Below are 17,150 nucleotides of genomic sequence, written 5' to 3' on the forward strand. Positions count from 1 at the left end.
TCTGTAATGAGAGGCATATTCGAATCGTCATATCTCCTTAACGAAGCAAAGTTAAGACATGAGGCTTGTCCCCGAATATCTTCAGACACCCCTGACGCTCACAATTCAAGAATTTCTTTCTCACATATTACCGTTCTGAAATGAGTTGGACTTGTTTGAGAGTAGGAAATTCGTCCTTCGCTCAGATTTCTTCAGATTTCAAACTGTGGAAATGAACCACTTTTTTCTCTCGTCATAACTTTTTGTTGGATTTCCACAGAGACCTGAAAATTTCCATGATTGTTCACCAAAGCCTGCTGTCTCTTACGGTGAAAGAATGATATCGATACTCCAAATAGATTTCGAGTTAGAAAGCGTTGTTTGAGGGCAAGTCAAGGCAGTTTTTGCTTCGCTCTACTCAGTTATGGTGCATTACAAGTCAAATATCTTTAATAATTCATATTTTAATGATAAATTGTAAACACTGGAAGATTCCCCCATCTCTTCTGAACAAAACGGTGTAAGAATGACCGCTCTAGCCCCTACGGTTTGGAAATTATGGTCATTTGTTTGAGGGGAGTCCTCACTATGAGAAATAGGCTGCAATAATCCTGTGCCTCTCTGTGCTGCGTGTGTAAAAAGAGGCACATGTTTTGGCGGGAAAAAGTACACAGGCTCTCTGATTGGTGGATTCAAATTCAGCAGCTCCCAGGCTGACCTAGAAACTTACTTCTCTCTCCCTGTGCATTTTTTTGCTGATTTTTTCATTTAACAAGTATATTTGAGGGACCCTCAGCATGTTCAGCATTTTTTCAGCTGTCAATTTTGCTTTTCCAATTTTTCTGTTTAACTTATTACTATTGTGCTAAATAATACTATTTCTGCTATTTTATAAGATTTGTGCCTAATATAGTATTTCTGCTAAATTACAATATTTCTGTTTTTTATACTATTTGTGCTAAAACATAGTATTTCTACTAAATGTAGTATTTATGCTTAATCATACTATTTCTGCTTTTTATGGGATTTGTGCCTAATATAGTATTTCTGCTTTTTATAGGATTTTTGCTCAAACATAGTATTTCTACTAAATGTAGTGTTTATGCTTAATCATCCTATTTCTGCTTTTTATAGGATTTGTGCTTAATATGGTATTTCTGCTAAATTATAGTATTTCTGCTTTTTATAGTATTTGTGCTAAAACATAGTATTTCTACTAAATGTAGTATTTATGCTTAATCATACTATTTCTATATATTTCTGCCAGGTCCCCAGGCAGCCAATCCTCTGTGAGGACTGAGACATTCAAATTTTCAAATCAGGGCCTGCACGGCTTCCCAGCCAATCATATAAGTGTCCTGAGGCATTCAAATTTGCATATTGGGGCCTTCATGGCTTCTAAGCCAGCCAATCATATCTGAGGGCTGAGGAATTCAAATCCACAAATCAGGGCCTGCACAGCTTCCCAGCCAGCCAATCATATATGTGGCCTCAGGCATTCAAATTTGCATATTGGGGAATTCGTGGCTTCTAAGTCAACAAGTCATCCATGTCATATATCTCTAAAAATTCATATTTTAATGATAAATTGTCAACACTTGAAGATTCCCCCATCTCTTCTGAACAAAACGGTGTAAGAATGACCGTTCTAGCCCCTACGGTTAGGAAATTATGGTCATTTGTTTGAGGGGAGTCGTCACTATGAGAAATAGACTGCAATAATCCAGTGTCTCTCTCTGTGCTGCGTGTGTAAACAGAAGCACCCGTTTTGGTGGGGAAAAGTACACAGCCTCTCTGATTGGTGGATTCAAATTCAGCAGCTCCCAGGCTGACCTAGAAACTTACTTCTCTCTCCCTGTGTGTGTGTGTGTGTGTGTGTGTGTCTGTGTGTGACAGGGAGAGAGAGAGAGAGAGAGAGAGAGAGAGAGAGAGAGAGAGAGAGAGAGAGAGAAAGCCTTTTAATGGGATGATCTCATTCTAAGATTCAAATTCAATATATTTAGACTGGTTGACTGAATTGGATCTTGTGTGTGTGTCTCTCTGTGCATGTGTGCTTCCTTATGTGTACATATTTCTGATTGTGTGGCTGTTATATATATTTTTTTGCTGATTTTTTTCATTTAACAAGTATATTTAAGTGACCCTCAGCATGTTCAGCATTTTTTCAGCTGTCCATTTTGCTTTTCCAATTTTTCTGTTTAACGTATTACTATTCTGCTAATTCATACTATGTCTGCTATTTTATAAGATTTGTGCTTAATATACTATTTCTGCTTCTTATAGGATTTGTGCTTAATATACTATTTCTGCTTTTTATAGGATTTGTGCTTAATCATACTATTTCTGCTAAATGTAGTATTTATGCTTAATCATACTATTTCTATATATTTCTGCCAGGCAGCCAATCCTCTGTGAGGACTCAGACTCATATCACATATCAGGGCCTGCACGGCTTCCCAGCCAGCCAATCATGTCTGAGGTCTTTCGTTTCCTCTCTCGTCATATCTCAGCGACGGATGTACATAGAGCAATGAAAATCGCAGTCAAAGTACACCAAAGTCCGCTGATTCACCCAGTACAAGGATTATGCTTCTAGTCCACCTAGTGTTTGAGTTACACAACGTTTTGTAACTCCAAAAAACTGCGTTTTTCGCCTCTCACCTCGATCTAATTCTGACTGCTCATCACCCTGTTTTTCCAAGCGGCTGCTCTTTTTCCCAGTGGCGCAGTTGGTAATGACACGGGTCTGCAAGCCAAAGGTCGCCGGTTCGATTCCACCTTGGTCAACATTTTTTTTCCCTACAAATTAATACACTGTCACAGACCAGTAATTCATATTCATCATTTATTACAATTCTGCAAACTTTTGTGATTTTACGAGCTTTTCTAATATGGACCTCACATTCTTGTTAACACTCCATGGCACAAATACTCTTCCCTTTAGGCTCTGTGTATGTGTGTGTGTGTATCAATATTTCTCCCATTTTAAAGTATTACTCCTCCATAATTGTATTTCTGTTAAATCAAAGTACTTTTACTACATCTCAGTACTTCTCCTGTATCATAGTATTTCTGCCAAATGATAGTATTTCTGTCAAATTATAGTATTTGTGCTAAAACATAGTATTAATTTAAAATTACAATATTCATAGTTCATCACAGTGTCTCTGGTAAATCACAGTATTTCTGCTATGTTGTACTATTTTTCTAAATCATAGTGTTTCTGTAATGTTTAAGTATTTTTGGCTAAATATATTCTTTCTGTTATCTTATACTATTTCTCCTAAGTTCTTGTATTTTTGAGAAGTTATCATGTTTCTGGTAAGTTACAATATTTCTGCAAAGTTCTGCTATGCTATTGTATTTCTGCCAAGTATTATGTTTCCTCTAAGATATTGCAGTTCTGCTAAGTTATTCCATTTTAGCAAAGTTCTTTTGCTTCTGCAAAGTTTTTACAATTTCTGCAACTTTTCAGCTTTTTCAGCTACTTTTTGCATGCAGCTTCAGCTTTAAGCATCCACACTGCATTTTCGCAGGAAATGCAAATTTTTCTAGTTTCACTTTCCTTTTCAAAATATTGTCATACAGCTATTTGTGACACGTGTGTAGAAAGTAGGCAATATTTATAAAAAAAATAAACAGGAGCTGGCCTTTATTTTTGTTCTAGTCTTTTGCTTATAAACTTCTTCAACCTTCTGACAGTTTAGATAACAGATCCTAAAGAGTGTATTTGAAATCTCATAGTTTTGGATTGATCTACTGATCTACATTTGATCTAAAAGAATGCTTCTTAAAATTTAAACGTATGCAATCATTGGGAAAAGAAAGACTGCATAGAAGGATAAAGGAAAAATGATCATGGCTCATGTGAAGGTAAACAGTGGGGGAACAAACCAGTCCATGGACCAAATAACGTAAGTCTGTCGAGAAGCATAGTTTAAACACCACCACTTGGTTGCTCAAGCTCTAGGGCTTGAAACTGTTAATCCAGGTCTGTTTTTATGTTTTAGTCTCGCTGGATTTATTTTCTGAAAACTTTAGAGACTTTCACCCTCTTCACCTCTCCCTCTCTCTCTCTCTGGAATTGCTAGATTTGTCAGTTAGTTTTAAAACCTTTATTTTTCCACCAGCTGTGTCCTCACAGTGTGCACGGTATGTGATTTTAGTGTGTGAGTGTATATTTTATGCCACATGGGACGAGCCAGATAATTGGGACACACAATGTAATATTGTAAATCTTCCTTTACACAATAGTCAATTACACACACACACACACACACACACACACACACACACACACACACACACACACACACACACACACACACACACACACACACACAAATTAATCATTACCAAAATAGCAGTTATACTTAATGTTTGAAGCCCAACAATTCAATGTAGGGTACAAATGCCATCTCAGCATTTGCCACAGTTACAGAATGGGGCTCTAGAAACAGGGACACAATGGCTTTCCGACTGCACATGCACACGGACAGACACACAAACATTGGTAATGCACTGACCTCCTTTGCTATGGCCTGCAATAGTCAGATACAGAGCTGCTTGGCGCTGTTTGCCTTCACTAAATGTGACCAGAAGCAGGCATAACCTCTCTTGGGAGAATTATAGCCCACAACTGCATACAAGAGATCAAATATTCCCATGAGCGCTTGGACACAATGGTTAAGGATGAAAGTGGACGAGCCTTGCAAAGGATTAGACTAAAGCTAATCAAAAACTTAGGTTTTTGTCATACACATGTGATAAAGGACATTCAAAATAAATGCCTTTATTCATACTAGAGTTTCCATTTAACTGCAATGCAGAAAATTATTTCGATTTATTTAGTTCATCAGTAAATATTTAATACATTTTGACATACATGTAAAAAGTTTGGAGTGATAATATACATTTTAGGTTTATATTTTATATATTTGCACAGAGGTAGACACACACACACACACACACACACACACACACACAGACAGACACAGACAGACACACACACCCACACACACACACACACACACACACACACATGCAAACAGTGAGTGGAAGCATACTGGATTATCTGGCCTCAGTCTTTTGGAAGGTGGTCCTCCATCTTCAGGATGAAGCATGTAGAACAGACGTACCTTGTTGGCATGTTTCTTGCTCTGGCAGAGAGAGAAAGAGAGAAACAGAGGGTCAACTAGGAAGTGAGTTTTTTTTTTTAATCAACTGTGCCAAGTGGAAAAAAATCAATGACTGTCACTCTATCTTAGCAACTCCCTGCAAGCTTTTAGCTTTCTTGCAGCTGATGATGCTAGTAAACATTTTGCTCCTGGCCAGGTGACTAATGGACTGGGCCTGCCTTAGCTTTGTGGATCCCTGACTAAGATGTGGAGAAGTGTGTTAGTGGTAGAGGACTGAAGACTCTTTGCTTGATTTGCACACATTGAACGCTGTAAAGTGCTAAATGTTGGAAGTGAGGAAAGACTTTTATATCGGAGAGGAGAAATCATATGCTAATATTTAGCGATAGGTACAACTCCACCGTGTGGCAACATGAAATGACAAGCTTTATACTTTGATATACTCCTTTTGACAGGCTATCCATATCCACCTCAATTGCAACCCAGTATCGTGTGTACTAGACAAGCCAGTCCACTGTGGCCATTTCATGCTTTGCCTCTTGAAAACATAAAATTGACACATGCAGAAGTTGCATGACCAGCAGAGGGTGATAGTGAGGGAAAATACGTATGAAGTACATTCCAGGGTCCTTAATCACCAGACACGGTTAAGCTAGACAGCTAATATATATTTACATGTAAATGTGTTAATAATGTCTGTTTAAATGCTTTTCCGTGATTATTTTCATCTTGGCTTGAAATAAAATCTCTCTCTCTGCTGTTACCAAATCTTACTGCAACTTCTGCATGTGTGTACATTTCATGTTTTGGAGAGGCAAAGCATGAAATGGACACTGTAGGCCGACATGTCCATTACACGATTTGCATGACAAATGTGTTCAGAAGAACTTTCAGACCCTAATGATGGATATAAAAAAAGAAAAGAAAAGTGGGTCACAGTGGGTGGGAAAATTCATGAAACCTGGTAACCTCAGATGTAATTAAAAACTTCTTGGCGATACTAAGCTTTTCTGTTTTGTGGACATGGTTAATGTCAAGCATAAGCACAAGGAAATTAACCGTGTCTAGAGACCTGGTCTGGAGATATCTAAATGTTGATACTGAGTCACTGTCATAGTCTCTCAGGGCAAAGGTAAATCAATCTTGTACAACAGACACCATGTAGTAAGGATTTGCATTGTTTATTCAACACATGATATACAGCAACATGATCCTACATGATTCAACATCCTAAAAACTCTAAGTGGTGCAAATTTTATTTATATGTCATCCACCTGACCTATGGAGTTAGGGTTGTGGCCATGTTGACCAACAGACCAACCAGGGGCATTACTAAGTGGGTGGTGGGTACTGGCCACCCCCCAAAATTTGTTGAAGAAGCAGCAGCTAAGCGCGGGATGCACAAAAAGGAGTGAAGAGGCTGAAGCTAACGCCACAAAACGGCAAAACATTTTCCATTTATCTATGTAGTGCAGCGAGCAGTGTCAGGGTAATAACGTAGTAACGAAGCGCTGTGAGGAGTTAGTTTCTAGACGTTTTTTGACATCCCGTGTTCGCACTTGCTGTGCGGTCGGTTGCAATGTTAGATCGCACGACTGGTAAGGGAATAAGCTTGAAAATGCTTTATCTTTTCATTCTTTCCCCACCTGGAAGCAACATGAGGCAGCTCTTGTATCAGATGTTACCAAAAGAAGGCGTCTAGTCTGGATAGCAGCTGTGAGACGAGCTGATATCCAGTTCTCTTCCATCTCCAAATATCTGTTGGTGCTCCAGACGTTTTCATTCAGGTAAGTTCTAAACAAGTTTATATCACTCTTTATAGCCTATTAGTTTTATTTTCGATGCACTCTGAGGTCATAGCAAATTAGAACAAGCATCCTAATGAGTGATTTTGCAGAACTACGTTCTATTTATAGAGTTGCTAATTATTTGGCATTATTGCAGGCAAACCAGCCTATGAAATGGATGAAACACATCGTGACTGGGTTCCAGCGCTACACAAGGGGCACTCCGAAATCCCTGCTTCAAACATACCATCTTGAAATGCCTATGTCCATCTGTATTGTCTATAAACCCAACATGCACCATGGTGCAAGGACATGATCACTGCTGCTTGCAGCGTTCATTTTTCTTGTATTTCCTTCTGTTCTGCTCTAAACAAGGCGCACTCCAAAACAATTCAATTTGCTCTTCTTACTTTATTGTGTTAACCTGAATATAAAATACTGTAGGAGGCAATCATTCTCTCCTAAAACACTATTCATCGAAGGTTCTTTTACTTTTTTATTTCATTTACTTGTATTTTTTTCAATAAGCAGTGAATTAGTTTACACAAATCCAACTGTGCTAACACAAGGACAGTAATCAATCAAGCTACGTACTGCACTCCTGCTGTCAAAGCTTCACTAGCATAAACACGAATAAACACAACAAGAGCAAAGAAACTGTAAACAGGTATTTAACAACCCTAGAAAAACAATTTATTACATGATACGTACGACATTTTAGCCAATGTTCAGCCACGAGGAGGTTATAATTCAAAATATGCTTGTCATGTAACCATTTCAAATGACAGTAAAAGCCATTTCAGTTGAAAGAAACCTTTCATTTCAAGGCTTTTGCTGTGGAAATTTGCAGGAATATGCAGCACACACGCTCCCCATCATTATCTGAGACTCACCTCTTAATTGACTGTAGATTTTACTGCTGCGCTTGACTATTTTGTTCTGGTTACTAATATGTTATTCTCGCTACACCTAAGCTTGTGTTTCTTTGTCTGCATTTATTACTGTACTTAAGGGTATAACCAATATAAGCTATAATAAGCCAGAGTGGTGTTTACATGAAAGGACAGCGAGCCGTCCTTGAAGCTGCTAACTGTCACTTTAATGCGGGACAATGAAAATCCCCCGAAACACTGCAGGGTAAAGATTACAGAGTGTGTATGTGTTTTGACAATGCTATCTTGGTTGACACTGCTATCTTCCTCCATACACATAATTTTACTGCCATACTCTGGCTTTCATTCCTTCCTACTATATAACGTATATCATTATCTATAAATTCTAGGGCTGCCATTATTTTTTCAGTGTTGGCACGATCAGAAAGATTACACCTTTCCTACTCCATATGCAGCAAACACAGATTGTTCAACCAAGTGCAGGCACACAAGTAAAGACGGTGATAATGAAATGCGTCAAGAACAAAAAATGGGGAATTTTTGGATTAATGAGAGATTAATGTGATTAGATCAAAGCAAAAAATATTTGTCAAATGCTTTTATCTGCCAAACCTTTCTATATGACATCATATCCATATGATATGAAAGTAAATGACAAGGCATTGTAGTTGATGCTCCAGTGCTTTGATTGGATTCTTGGCCCTGAGGAAAAGAACCCGACCACGAACTCACGTCTCTTCACTTGTCAGACTACTGTTGATGAATTTTGTCAGTGCCTGTGTGTGTGTCTTGTGTTCATAGGTGTATAAATGGTCATGTAGTTGATGGCTTTGGGATATGGGCTAAAAGCAGGACCTCATGTCACCATGGTTACCCTGCACTGACCCTCCGTGCTCGCCCTTCTCTAATGGACTATCCATGTCTCTCTGTGTTGTCTTCCCCTGTTTCTCTGAGTGTAAAATCAAGTTGGAGGAGATAGACAGGGCTGGAGACAGCTACATAAAAATGTCTCCCACAAAGGCATTTAGAGCTGTGTTATGGCCAGGAGTGACATGGGCAGAAATCAGCCCCAAGGTTGAAACCACTAAAGTAAACATAGTTGCAGAGAAGCACTGTGCCACCAGAACACTTAAAAACCTTCCTACCACTCTGGAAAAACTAATTGGAATGGTTTATGGAAGATGATAAGCCCCAGATGTTGATCCAGCTTCCAAACTCCACAGATCCTAATCTGGGCTGAGAACACTTGTGATGTGCCTGAACAAGCCTAATCGATGGAGGCCCATTCTGCAACTAACTGTGCCAGTGCCAGACAGCAAAGGACATTCCCAGGTCTTATATTCATGTCCTGATATGTCAGAGATGCTTTGGCCATTCCATGGTAGAACTTGCAATGTTAGGCATGGCACAGTTATATATATATATGTTACTAGCGGCGTTACTTTTTTCAGTAACGAGTAATCTAACTAATTATGATTCCTAGCGTTACAACGCCGTTACCGTTACTAACAAGAAAATGCGGTCGCGTTACTTTTTTTCAACAAACAGAAGGTTGAAGCTGTCTTCAGCTTACCGCATCTTATATCAGTTGCACGGAAGTAGCTGTCTACGTAAGTAATCTGGGCGCTACAGCTTTAAGCAGCTGTGCGTGCTCCCGCGGTAGATAATCACGATCACTTTTTGGCACAACACCTGGAGCTCAGGGGGCAAAACAATCGCATGAGTGCTGCTGTTTGAGGAAGATTAAAGTAGTCGCGGTAAGCCAATCACATGACCACTTCAAGATGACAAGGCAACAAGGTGATATATACCAGTTTTTTAAATTGTGTTGATAGGCCACGTGGTGTAGATGATAAACAATATAAATGCGGCGTTTTTTCCTCAACAGTTTCGTCTCGTCTAACATCTAAGGACAGCGCTAGCAAGCGCTCTCTCCTTATGAGCAAAAAATAAAAAAACAAAACAAAAAAACTTAGTTTCTCATGTTGGTGGAAAAATGCACCATGTCGACCAATCAAAAATGATATGGCAACATGACATTTGGTTGTTTAGGAAGAGGGGGAAGTTTTATGAGTGATGGCGAGAGAGAGGGAGAGAGAAAGAGAGAGAGAGTGAGTACGTACACATTGAATGCAGAACACCTGATTGTTAAATAAATAGTTTGAAATGGTTATAAAAAAAGAGGGTAAAAGGTAAATAGCTGCAAATAACTTTGTTGTTTGCAAAACTTGTGCATATGATTTTAAAATTGTAAAATTTATATTTGCATTTAAAGTTATGATTCAATAAACATGTTTGTGATTGTTAAAAAACTATAACTTTTACTACTCGGATTTTATGTTTTTTGTCTGATTTCAGATCAATTGTGTTAAGGCAGTATGTCAAAATGAAAACATAACTGTAAATTCAGAAACGTGAGGTTGTGCTGAAAAGAATGATACCAAACAAGGCAAAGTAAATAGTTTTTAGAGGTAAAATGTGGAGGGAAAATCAAAAATGGTTAAAAATGGCCAATTATACCCTGGAGCCAGGAGGGTTAAACATTCTTTTTTTTAAAGTAAAGTAATAGTTACTTTTCAAGTAATTAATTACTTTTAGAATCTTGTAACTCAGTTACTAACTCAGTTACTTTTTTGAAGAAGTAACTAGTAACTATAATTAATTACTTTTTCTTTTCCAACAACATACAAAGGTAGTTTCCAATAATATGCTGTTGTAATAGAAACCCTTTTCCCCCACCCTCACCTCCCACTCTGCTCTCTTCCGAACAAAGAAAAAAAAGAACAAGCTCACATGAAATATATATACAATTGTACCATATGTGGCATTTATACATAATTCAAGAAAAAAAAAAAAAAAAAAAAAAGAAATAAGAAAATATAATCAATAGGAATAAACAATAAAAAATAGCATGCACATGCTAAACAATTTCCTCCTACTCCACTCTCCTACATAAGTTGTTCTATATTTACTACTTTTAAATTTTTTTTAAATGGCTTCCAAATTTGATGGAATCTGAAAAGGCAATTACAAAATTAGAAAATTCAAATGGTAATACTATAGTAGACCCATTAGAGATAAATAATGCATTTAAAAGATTTTATGAAACGCTATATAACTCTGAACTCAATAATGTAACTAGAATGCAATCTTTATTTCTAGATAAACTTGAAATACCAAAAATTTCAGAAAAAGACAAAGTAAATGTTGATAGGCAAATTAGTATACATGAAATTATAGATGCAATAAACTCCTTAAATGCTGGCAAAACAGCTGGTCCAGATGGATTGCCAATTGACCTTTACAAATATTTTAAAGATAAATTAGCACAGCCCCTCTTAGATATGTATATAGAATGTTTTAATAATGGCAATCTTACTGACTCATTAAGGAAGTCCCTGATAATACTGCTTCCTAAACCTGGAAAACTAAATAATAAGTGTGAAAATATGCGTCCTATAAGCTTAATCAATACAGACACTAAAATTATTTGTAAAATTTTTGCTAAAAGATTAGAAAGTATTCTTCCAGTTATTATAGGGGATGATCAAAATGGATTTGTTAAACATAGACAGGGTTTTCATAATGTAAGACGAGTTTTAAACATTCTTCATAATCAAAGTGAGCAGGACGATACAGCCATTCTTTCGCTTGACGCGGAGAAGGCTTTTGATAGAATTGAGCGGTCATATCTTTTTGATGTCATTGTTAGATTTGGGTTTGGAAAGGTATTTCTGCATTGGATCAAGCTATTACATTGTCACTCTGTGGCTCAGGTTAAGACAAATGAGATAATCTCTGAACAATTTGATATTAAAAGAGGGTGCCCGCAGGGTTCACCCTTATCTCCACTTTTATTCCTTTTAGCTATTGAACCTCTGGCAATAGCTGTTAGAAACAGTGGACAGATACAAGGTGTTAGGATTGGTAGAAAGGAACATAGAATTGCTTTATTTGCTGATGATATCATAATATTTTTAAAGCAATTAAAAAATTCTGTGCCCGCTGTAAAGGATTTATTAGATCAGTTTGGGGTTTTCTCAGGGTATAAAGTTAATGTAACAAAATCATCATTAATGTTACTTAATCAAGGGTACAATCAAAACGTAAATCAGAATGTATCTGGCTTTACTGTTAACTCTGAATTCATCTATCTAGGTATTAAAATAGTTCCTTCATTAAAAGATGTGGTGGTACTTAACTATAATATAATACTACAGAAAATTTCCAAAGATTTGGAGCGTTGGATAAGTCTACCACTATCTATTATTGGAAGGATAAGTGTTCTTAAAATGAATGTATTACCTAGACTGTTGTATATGTTTCAAAATGTCCCACTGGCTCCTCCTGCTGGATTATTTACTAAATTAACATCACTAATCAGAGAGTTTATCTGGAACAAGAAGCAGCCTCGTATTCGTTTGTCTTTGTTGTACCTTCCCTTTGATACAGGGGGGTTGAAATGCCCCAACTTTTACTGGTACTATTTGGCTATTCAATTAAGGACAATAAGATTTTATTTTTCATCCCAAAATACCCCGTCATGGGTGGGGATGGAAGCAAATGCTCTTAAAATGCCATTAAATTTGTACTTATATTCTGCGAAATCCAAACAGTTAAAGAAAGAAACAAATAATCCTATAGTTCAAAACATGATTGAAGTCTGGTTTACAATAAAAGAAATGATGAATATTAAGAACAATCTCTCTCAGTTTAGCCCCATCTGGGGAAATGCCTTATTTGTACCAGGAAAGTTGGATGCAGGGTTTCAGGATTGGGCAGTAAAAGGTGTTAAGAAAGTGGGTGATCTGTTTTGTGATGGAGTAATGGTCTCATTTGAGGATTTAGTCTCAAAATTTCAAATCCCCCAAAAACACTTTTTTAAGTATTTACAAATTAGAAGCTTTATTTCATCTATGCAAAATAAATCCCTTAATTTTCCCCAGTTAAGTAAGCTAGGGGAGTTTATGGTGAAAAAAGGTGGTAATAAAGGCTTAATTTCAACATTTTATAATCGGATTGTTTCTGCCTCTTCAGAAACATCAGTTTCTAAGTTGGAAGCTTGGAGAAAGGACCTAAATATTAATATTTCTGAGGAGACATGGAAGTTAATTTGCTTAAAAGCACAAAAACAATCGATTAACAGTAACTTAAAATTACTACAATACAATTGGATCATGCAAACATATGTAACACCGGTGAAACTGAATAAATATAATAATAGAATACCAGATACATGTTTTAAATGTGGAGAAGCCCGTGGAACATTTTTTCATTGTATATGGGAATGTAGAATTGTTTGTGCCTTTTGGCAGGAGGTGATGAACAAAATAAACCAAATTTTAAATAAAAAGATCACTTTGGATGTAGAAATGATGCTACTACAAGTGTATCCTAAAAATATTAAATTAACAACCTATCAAATTAAGTTTATGGATTATTGTACATTACAGGCAAAACGTATGATTGCAATAAATTGGAAAACATCAGTTCTGGGGACACCTCAGGCCCTCCAAGGTTTGGAGGCCTATCTCCACCCACCACCACTTCCCCTGCCGGTGGCGGACTCCCTCAGGTGTCGGTGTGTTGGTGGTTCTTTGTGTCTGGGGGTGGGCGTCCGGGTACACACCGGCTCACTCCTTGGCGGCCGCTTGTCGGGGCCTGGGGCTCGCTCGGGCCCCTTTGGAGGTGGGGTGCCCCCGGCCTCTCGGCCTGGGGCTCGGTCACTCAGGCGCAGCTGGGGGCCGGCGGAGCTCACGGGCGCGTCACTGCAACTCCCCCTGACTTCTGCTCCGCGGCTGCTGGGCGAGCCCTCATCTGGGACTCTCCTCAGCTCTTACTGGAACAGTGGCGCGGCTGCCCCTCTGTTGGTCTTCCATGGTCTCTTGTGTTCTGGGGGCCTCTGGATGTCTGGAGTTTTGATCTCCTCCATACCCGCTTCACACCCTGGAGGACGGGGCTGTGGCCCCCCCACACTCCCTAGCAGATCATTACATGGAGAAACCTTTGGAATGCAAGCATGCTGATCCACACAGGTATGCACACATGGGTATTCACAGACGCGGACTAAAGCTTTCTTGGCTGCTACCTCAAAGCACACTGTGCGCTGTCTATCTTGCGTGCTGCACAATATCGTTTATTATTTAGTAAATATTGATATCTATGGCTAGCTAGTTTATTGTGATGGTGCTTTGTTTTCTCTATTATTATGTTGCTCTTTGTTGTTTGCTGTCTCCTCTGTTTGTTTTTTTTGTTTGTTTTCTTTTTTTTTTTTTTTCTCCATACAGGTGACCCAGGAGTTCTTTTTTTTTTCTCTCTCTCTCTTCCCCCCCCCCTTCTCACCGTCTCTTCTCCCCTTTGGTTTTCTTTCTTTCTCTCCCCCTCTTTCTCTCATTCATTCCCCCTGTCCTATTTATTAAAAAAAAAAAAAAAAAAAAAAAAAAAAAAATGACAAAGGATGAACTGAAGCTCTGCCATCACGTAATGTCGCATACTGCTGTTTCTGATGTCATTTAAAAAAAAAAAAAAAAAAAAAAAAAAAAAAGGAAAACATCAGTTCCTCCTGCTATTGGCGCTTGGATAAACTCCTTGACACAGTGTATGGAAATGGAAAGGATTACGTACTTTCTGAAAAATAAGTTAATATATTTTGATGAAATTTGGAAGCCAATTAATTACTTTTTCAAAGTAAATTGCCCAACACTGTATATGTGTAAGCAAAAGAATCTTGAATCTGTGAATCTTTGAAAAGTGTTTTGAATCACATGTAGGACATCTCAAAATGGAAAGCAGTATTGATTGGCTCACAATTAGAGAAGTGTCTCATCAAACAGTGAATAAAGCCATCACACATACACTGTCTTATGCTACGGAAGAATAAAAATGTGCCAAGATAATGCTAGAGTTGTCTCTATTCAAATCCAATAAAAAGGACATACTTGTCAGTGTCAGTGGCAGCTGATGGAAATTTCCCCTCTGGCACACACAAAGCGGAGGGGAAAAGGCTATGAAAAAGAATGAAACCAAGAAAAAGACCATGATGGCTGGTGCTGGTGATGGAGGAGCATGTGGTCAAAAAAAAGTAGTCAGACATGCAAAAGACACTGCAATGTGAAAAAAAGTGGAAGGGGAACTGAGAAAAAGAGGCTTACTTAAAGGGACTTAATGAAGTGCTTAAATATATCTTTCTTATAACCTTTACAATCAAATGCTTAAGTGTGTGACAAATGAAACTGAAGATAAAAGAAGAGCTAGTGCAATGGCCCTCAATGCCCTAACACACAAAGCTAAAAGTTAAAACCTTTCATATAAGGTGCTAAAACCTAAAGCACTCAAACACTGGCAACTTAAGTAAAGGAAGGTCAATACTGATTGATGTGCCAGATTCTTACCAAGTGAAACTGACATTACTAGTCTGAGACCAGACCTGGTCATCTGGTCATGTGTTAATCGCTATGTTTATGTTGTTGAACTGACAGGCCCTGGGAAGATAAAGTAGAAGTACCTGTACAAGAGTGGAGGGCACTTTGATATTTTGGCATTGCAGCAGAGGGTGAAGACTGAGAACAGACGTGTTACGTGTGTCACGATAGAGTTGCTATAAATTAAAGGAAGGGCTGAAGGAAATGAGCATCTCAGGATAGACGCTCAAGAAGGTGAAGAATTCACTTATTGATGCAGCAGACAGAACCACTGACTGTGACTGAAACAAAGGGGCACATGCTGGGCTTATAGTTGACAGACAGGTCACACACCTGGGTTTGTTCAGCCTTTGGTTTTAACCTTCGATAAAGCACTGGAACATAATGCATTTGATGGTCCTATTGACCAACAGCAACACCCCTAATTGGCTAAAGACAGCCTGATATTGACCTGGATTTTGTTTATTAGTTAAGTCCATTTTCATTAGTCAAAGCTGAAGCAACTACCTGAAGTTCAACAATTTAATACATATAAATTATCTCAACTCAAAAGAGGATGCATGAATTATTTAAGTGAGACATTTAGGGATGTTTGAAGAACAACTGTGGGACTTCTGACATTTTTTTTTCCTTTGGTCGGAAATGAGAAATTATTTTTGTTTTTGAAATGTGCTCCTAGTAAATTTGCCCATCTTTGCCCTCAATCTGATTAGAATATAACATTCAAAATATTCCTGCTTGCAAATGATTTGTTTCCTTGTCTCCTTGATCTGCTAACCTCTACAGAGACCTTTTGGAACTGATGAAATGCAATGACTCAGCTTGGCTATTCATCTGCTCTACTCAAGGCTGTGTGTTTTTGTCAGGCTCGGGAGGGACAGAAATAGATTACTGACAAGTGAATGACGTACTGTAGGTGCACATCTATGCAGAAACCTACCGTACACACCATCATTGCCCTTGCTTTAGTCTGCCTAGATAAGGGCCTCACCCTCATTAGTCTGCTTGTTAATCCCAATTGTATCTTGTAATTAAGTACAACTTTAATGCAGTACACTCACGCAAGCACACATTCACATGCACAAACACACACATTTAGATTCTAGTTAAATAATGCAAGGGCTGAATGGCCATCCAATAAATTACTCTGAGAGAGTCTGCTGAAAGCTATACTACATTAAAATAAAAACTGTGTGTGCACATTTGTTGTTGTGCAAGTAACTAGCATTACAGTGCTGCATTAATACTATGTTTAATGGATGAGCACTATTTTGAACGCCACAAGCAGAAATTGGTACAAATAAGGCATTTGCAAAATGTACCACGCAGGAATCTGCCTGAAAATGAAGTAAACGTTGCAACATTTTGGCTTGCTTTATGCATAAGAACCTTTGTGTCTTCTTCAGTTGTTGAACACATGTTTATTCTGGAATAATATGAGAAAATACCTCAGAAACTGAGCAGAGGAGATGGACTCACCTCATAGTGAGCGGTGCGCTGGGACTCGGAGATGAGCTGGGCATTGCAGATGTTACAATAGCTCTCTGTGAACAAGCCTCCATCCACAACGCCCGCAGACTTCATCTTCATCTGAGACTACAAAAACACACACACACATACACACCCAAACATATGCAAATATGAATATGATTAAAATGCAGGACGGAATAAAATGTCAGTGAACCTTACTGTGTGTGTTTGAGATGCATGAGCATGCAAATATCTCAATTTAGAAATCGTTTTTCCTTCAGAATGACAGATTCATTATGACAGTGCAGCCTAAAATATGTTGATCCTCTCTGTCAGAACATCTTCTCATGGATTTTGGCTCTAGACTTGGAAACAATGGCCTGAGGCTCTTGCGCGAGTTTTCTGCATTTTACTTAGTAATAAACTTTTTAAAAAATATTCAGTAAGCTCTAACATGATGTT

At 38.1% G+C, this 17,150-nt stretch overlaps 1 protein-coding gene across 1 annotated transcript in view; it reads right to left on the bottom strand.

The window, feature by feature from the left end:
• The window catches only part of LOC146619976 (zinc finger matrin-type protein 4), a 70,561-nt gene that overhangs the window by 37,358 nt on the left and 16,053 nt on the right, over positions 1 to 17,150 (bottom strand). Inside the window, exons 2-3 of the mRNA XM_085369266.1 lie at positions 16,698 to 16,814; positions 5,046 to 5,138 (exon numbers count right to left, since the gene is read on the bottom strand). Coding sequence (XP_085225392.1) covers positions 5,046 to 5,138; positions 16,698 to 16,808 — 204 coding nt within the window. The 5' untranslated portion in view covers positions 16,809 to 16,814. The remainder of the gene's footprint in view (positions 1 to 5,045; positions 5,139 to 16,697; positions 16,815 to 17,150) is intronic.

The sequence above is a fragment of the Diplotaxodon limnothrissa genome, linkage group LG13 (assembly GCF_057381915.1).
Source record: "Diplotaxodon limnothrissa isolate DT_005_m linkage group LG13, D_limnothrissa_male_GT1.1, whole genome shotgun sequence".
Taxonomy (NCBI): Eukaryota; Metazoa; Chordata; class Actinopteri; order Cichliformes; family Cichlidae; genus Diplotaxodon; species Diplotaxodon limnothrissa.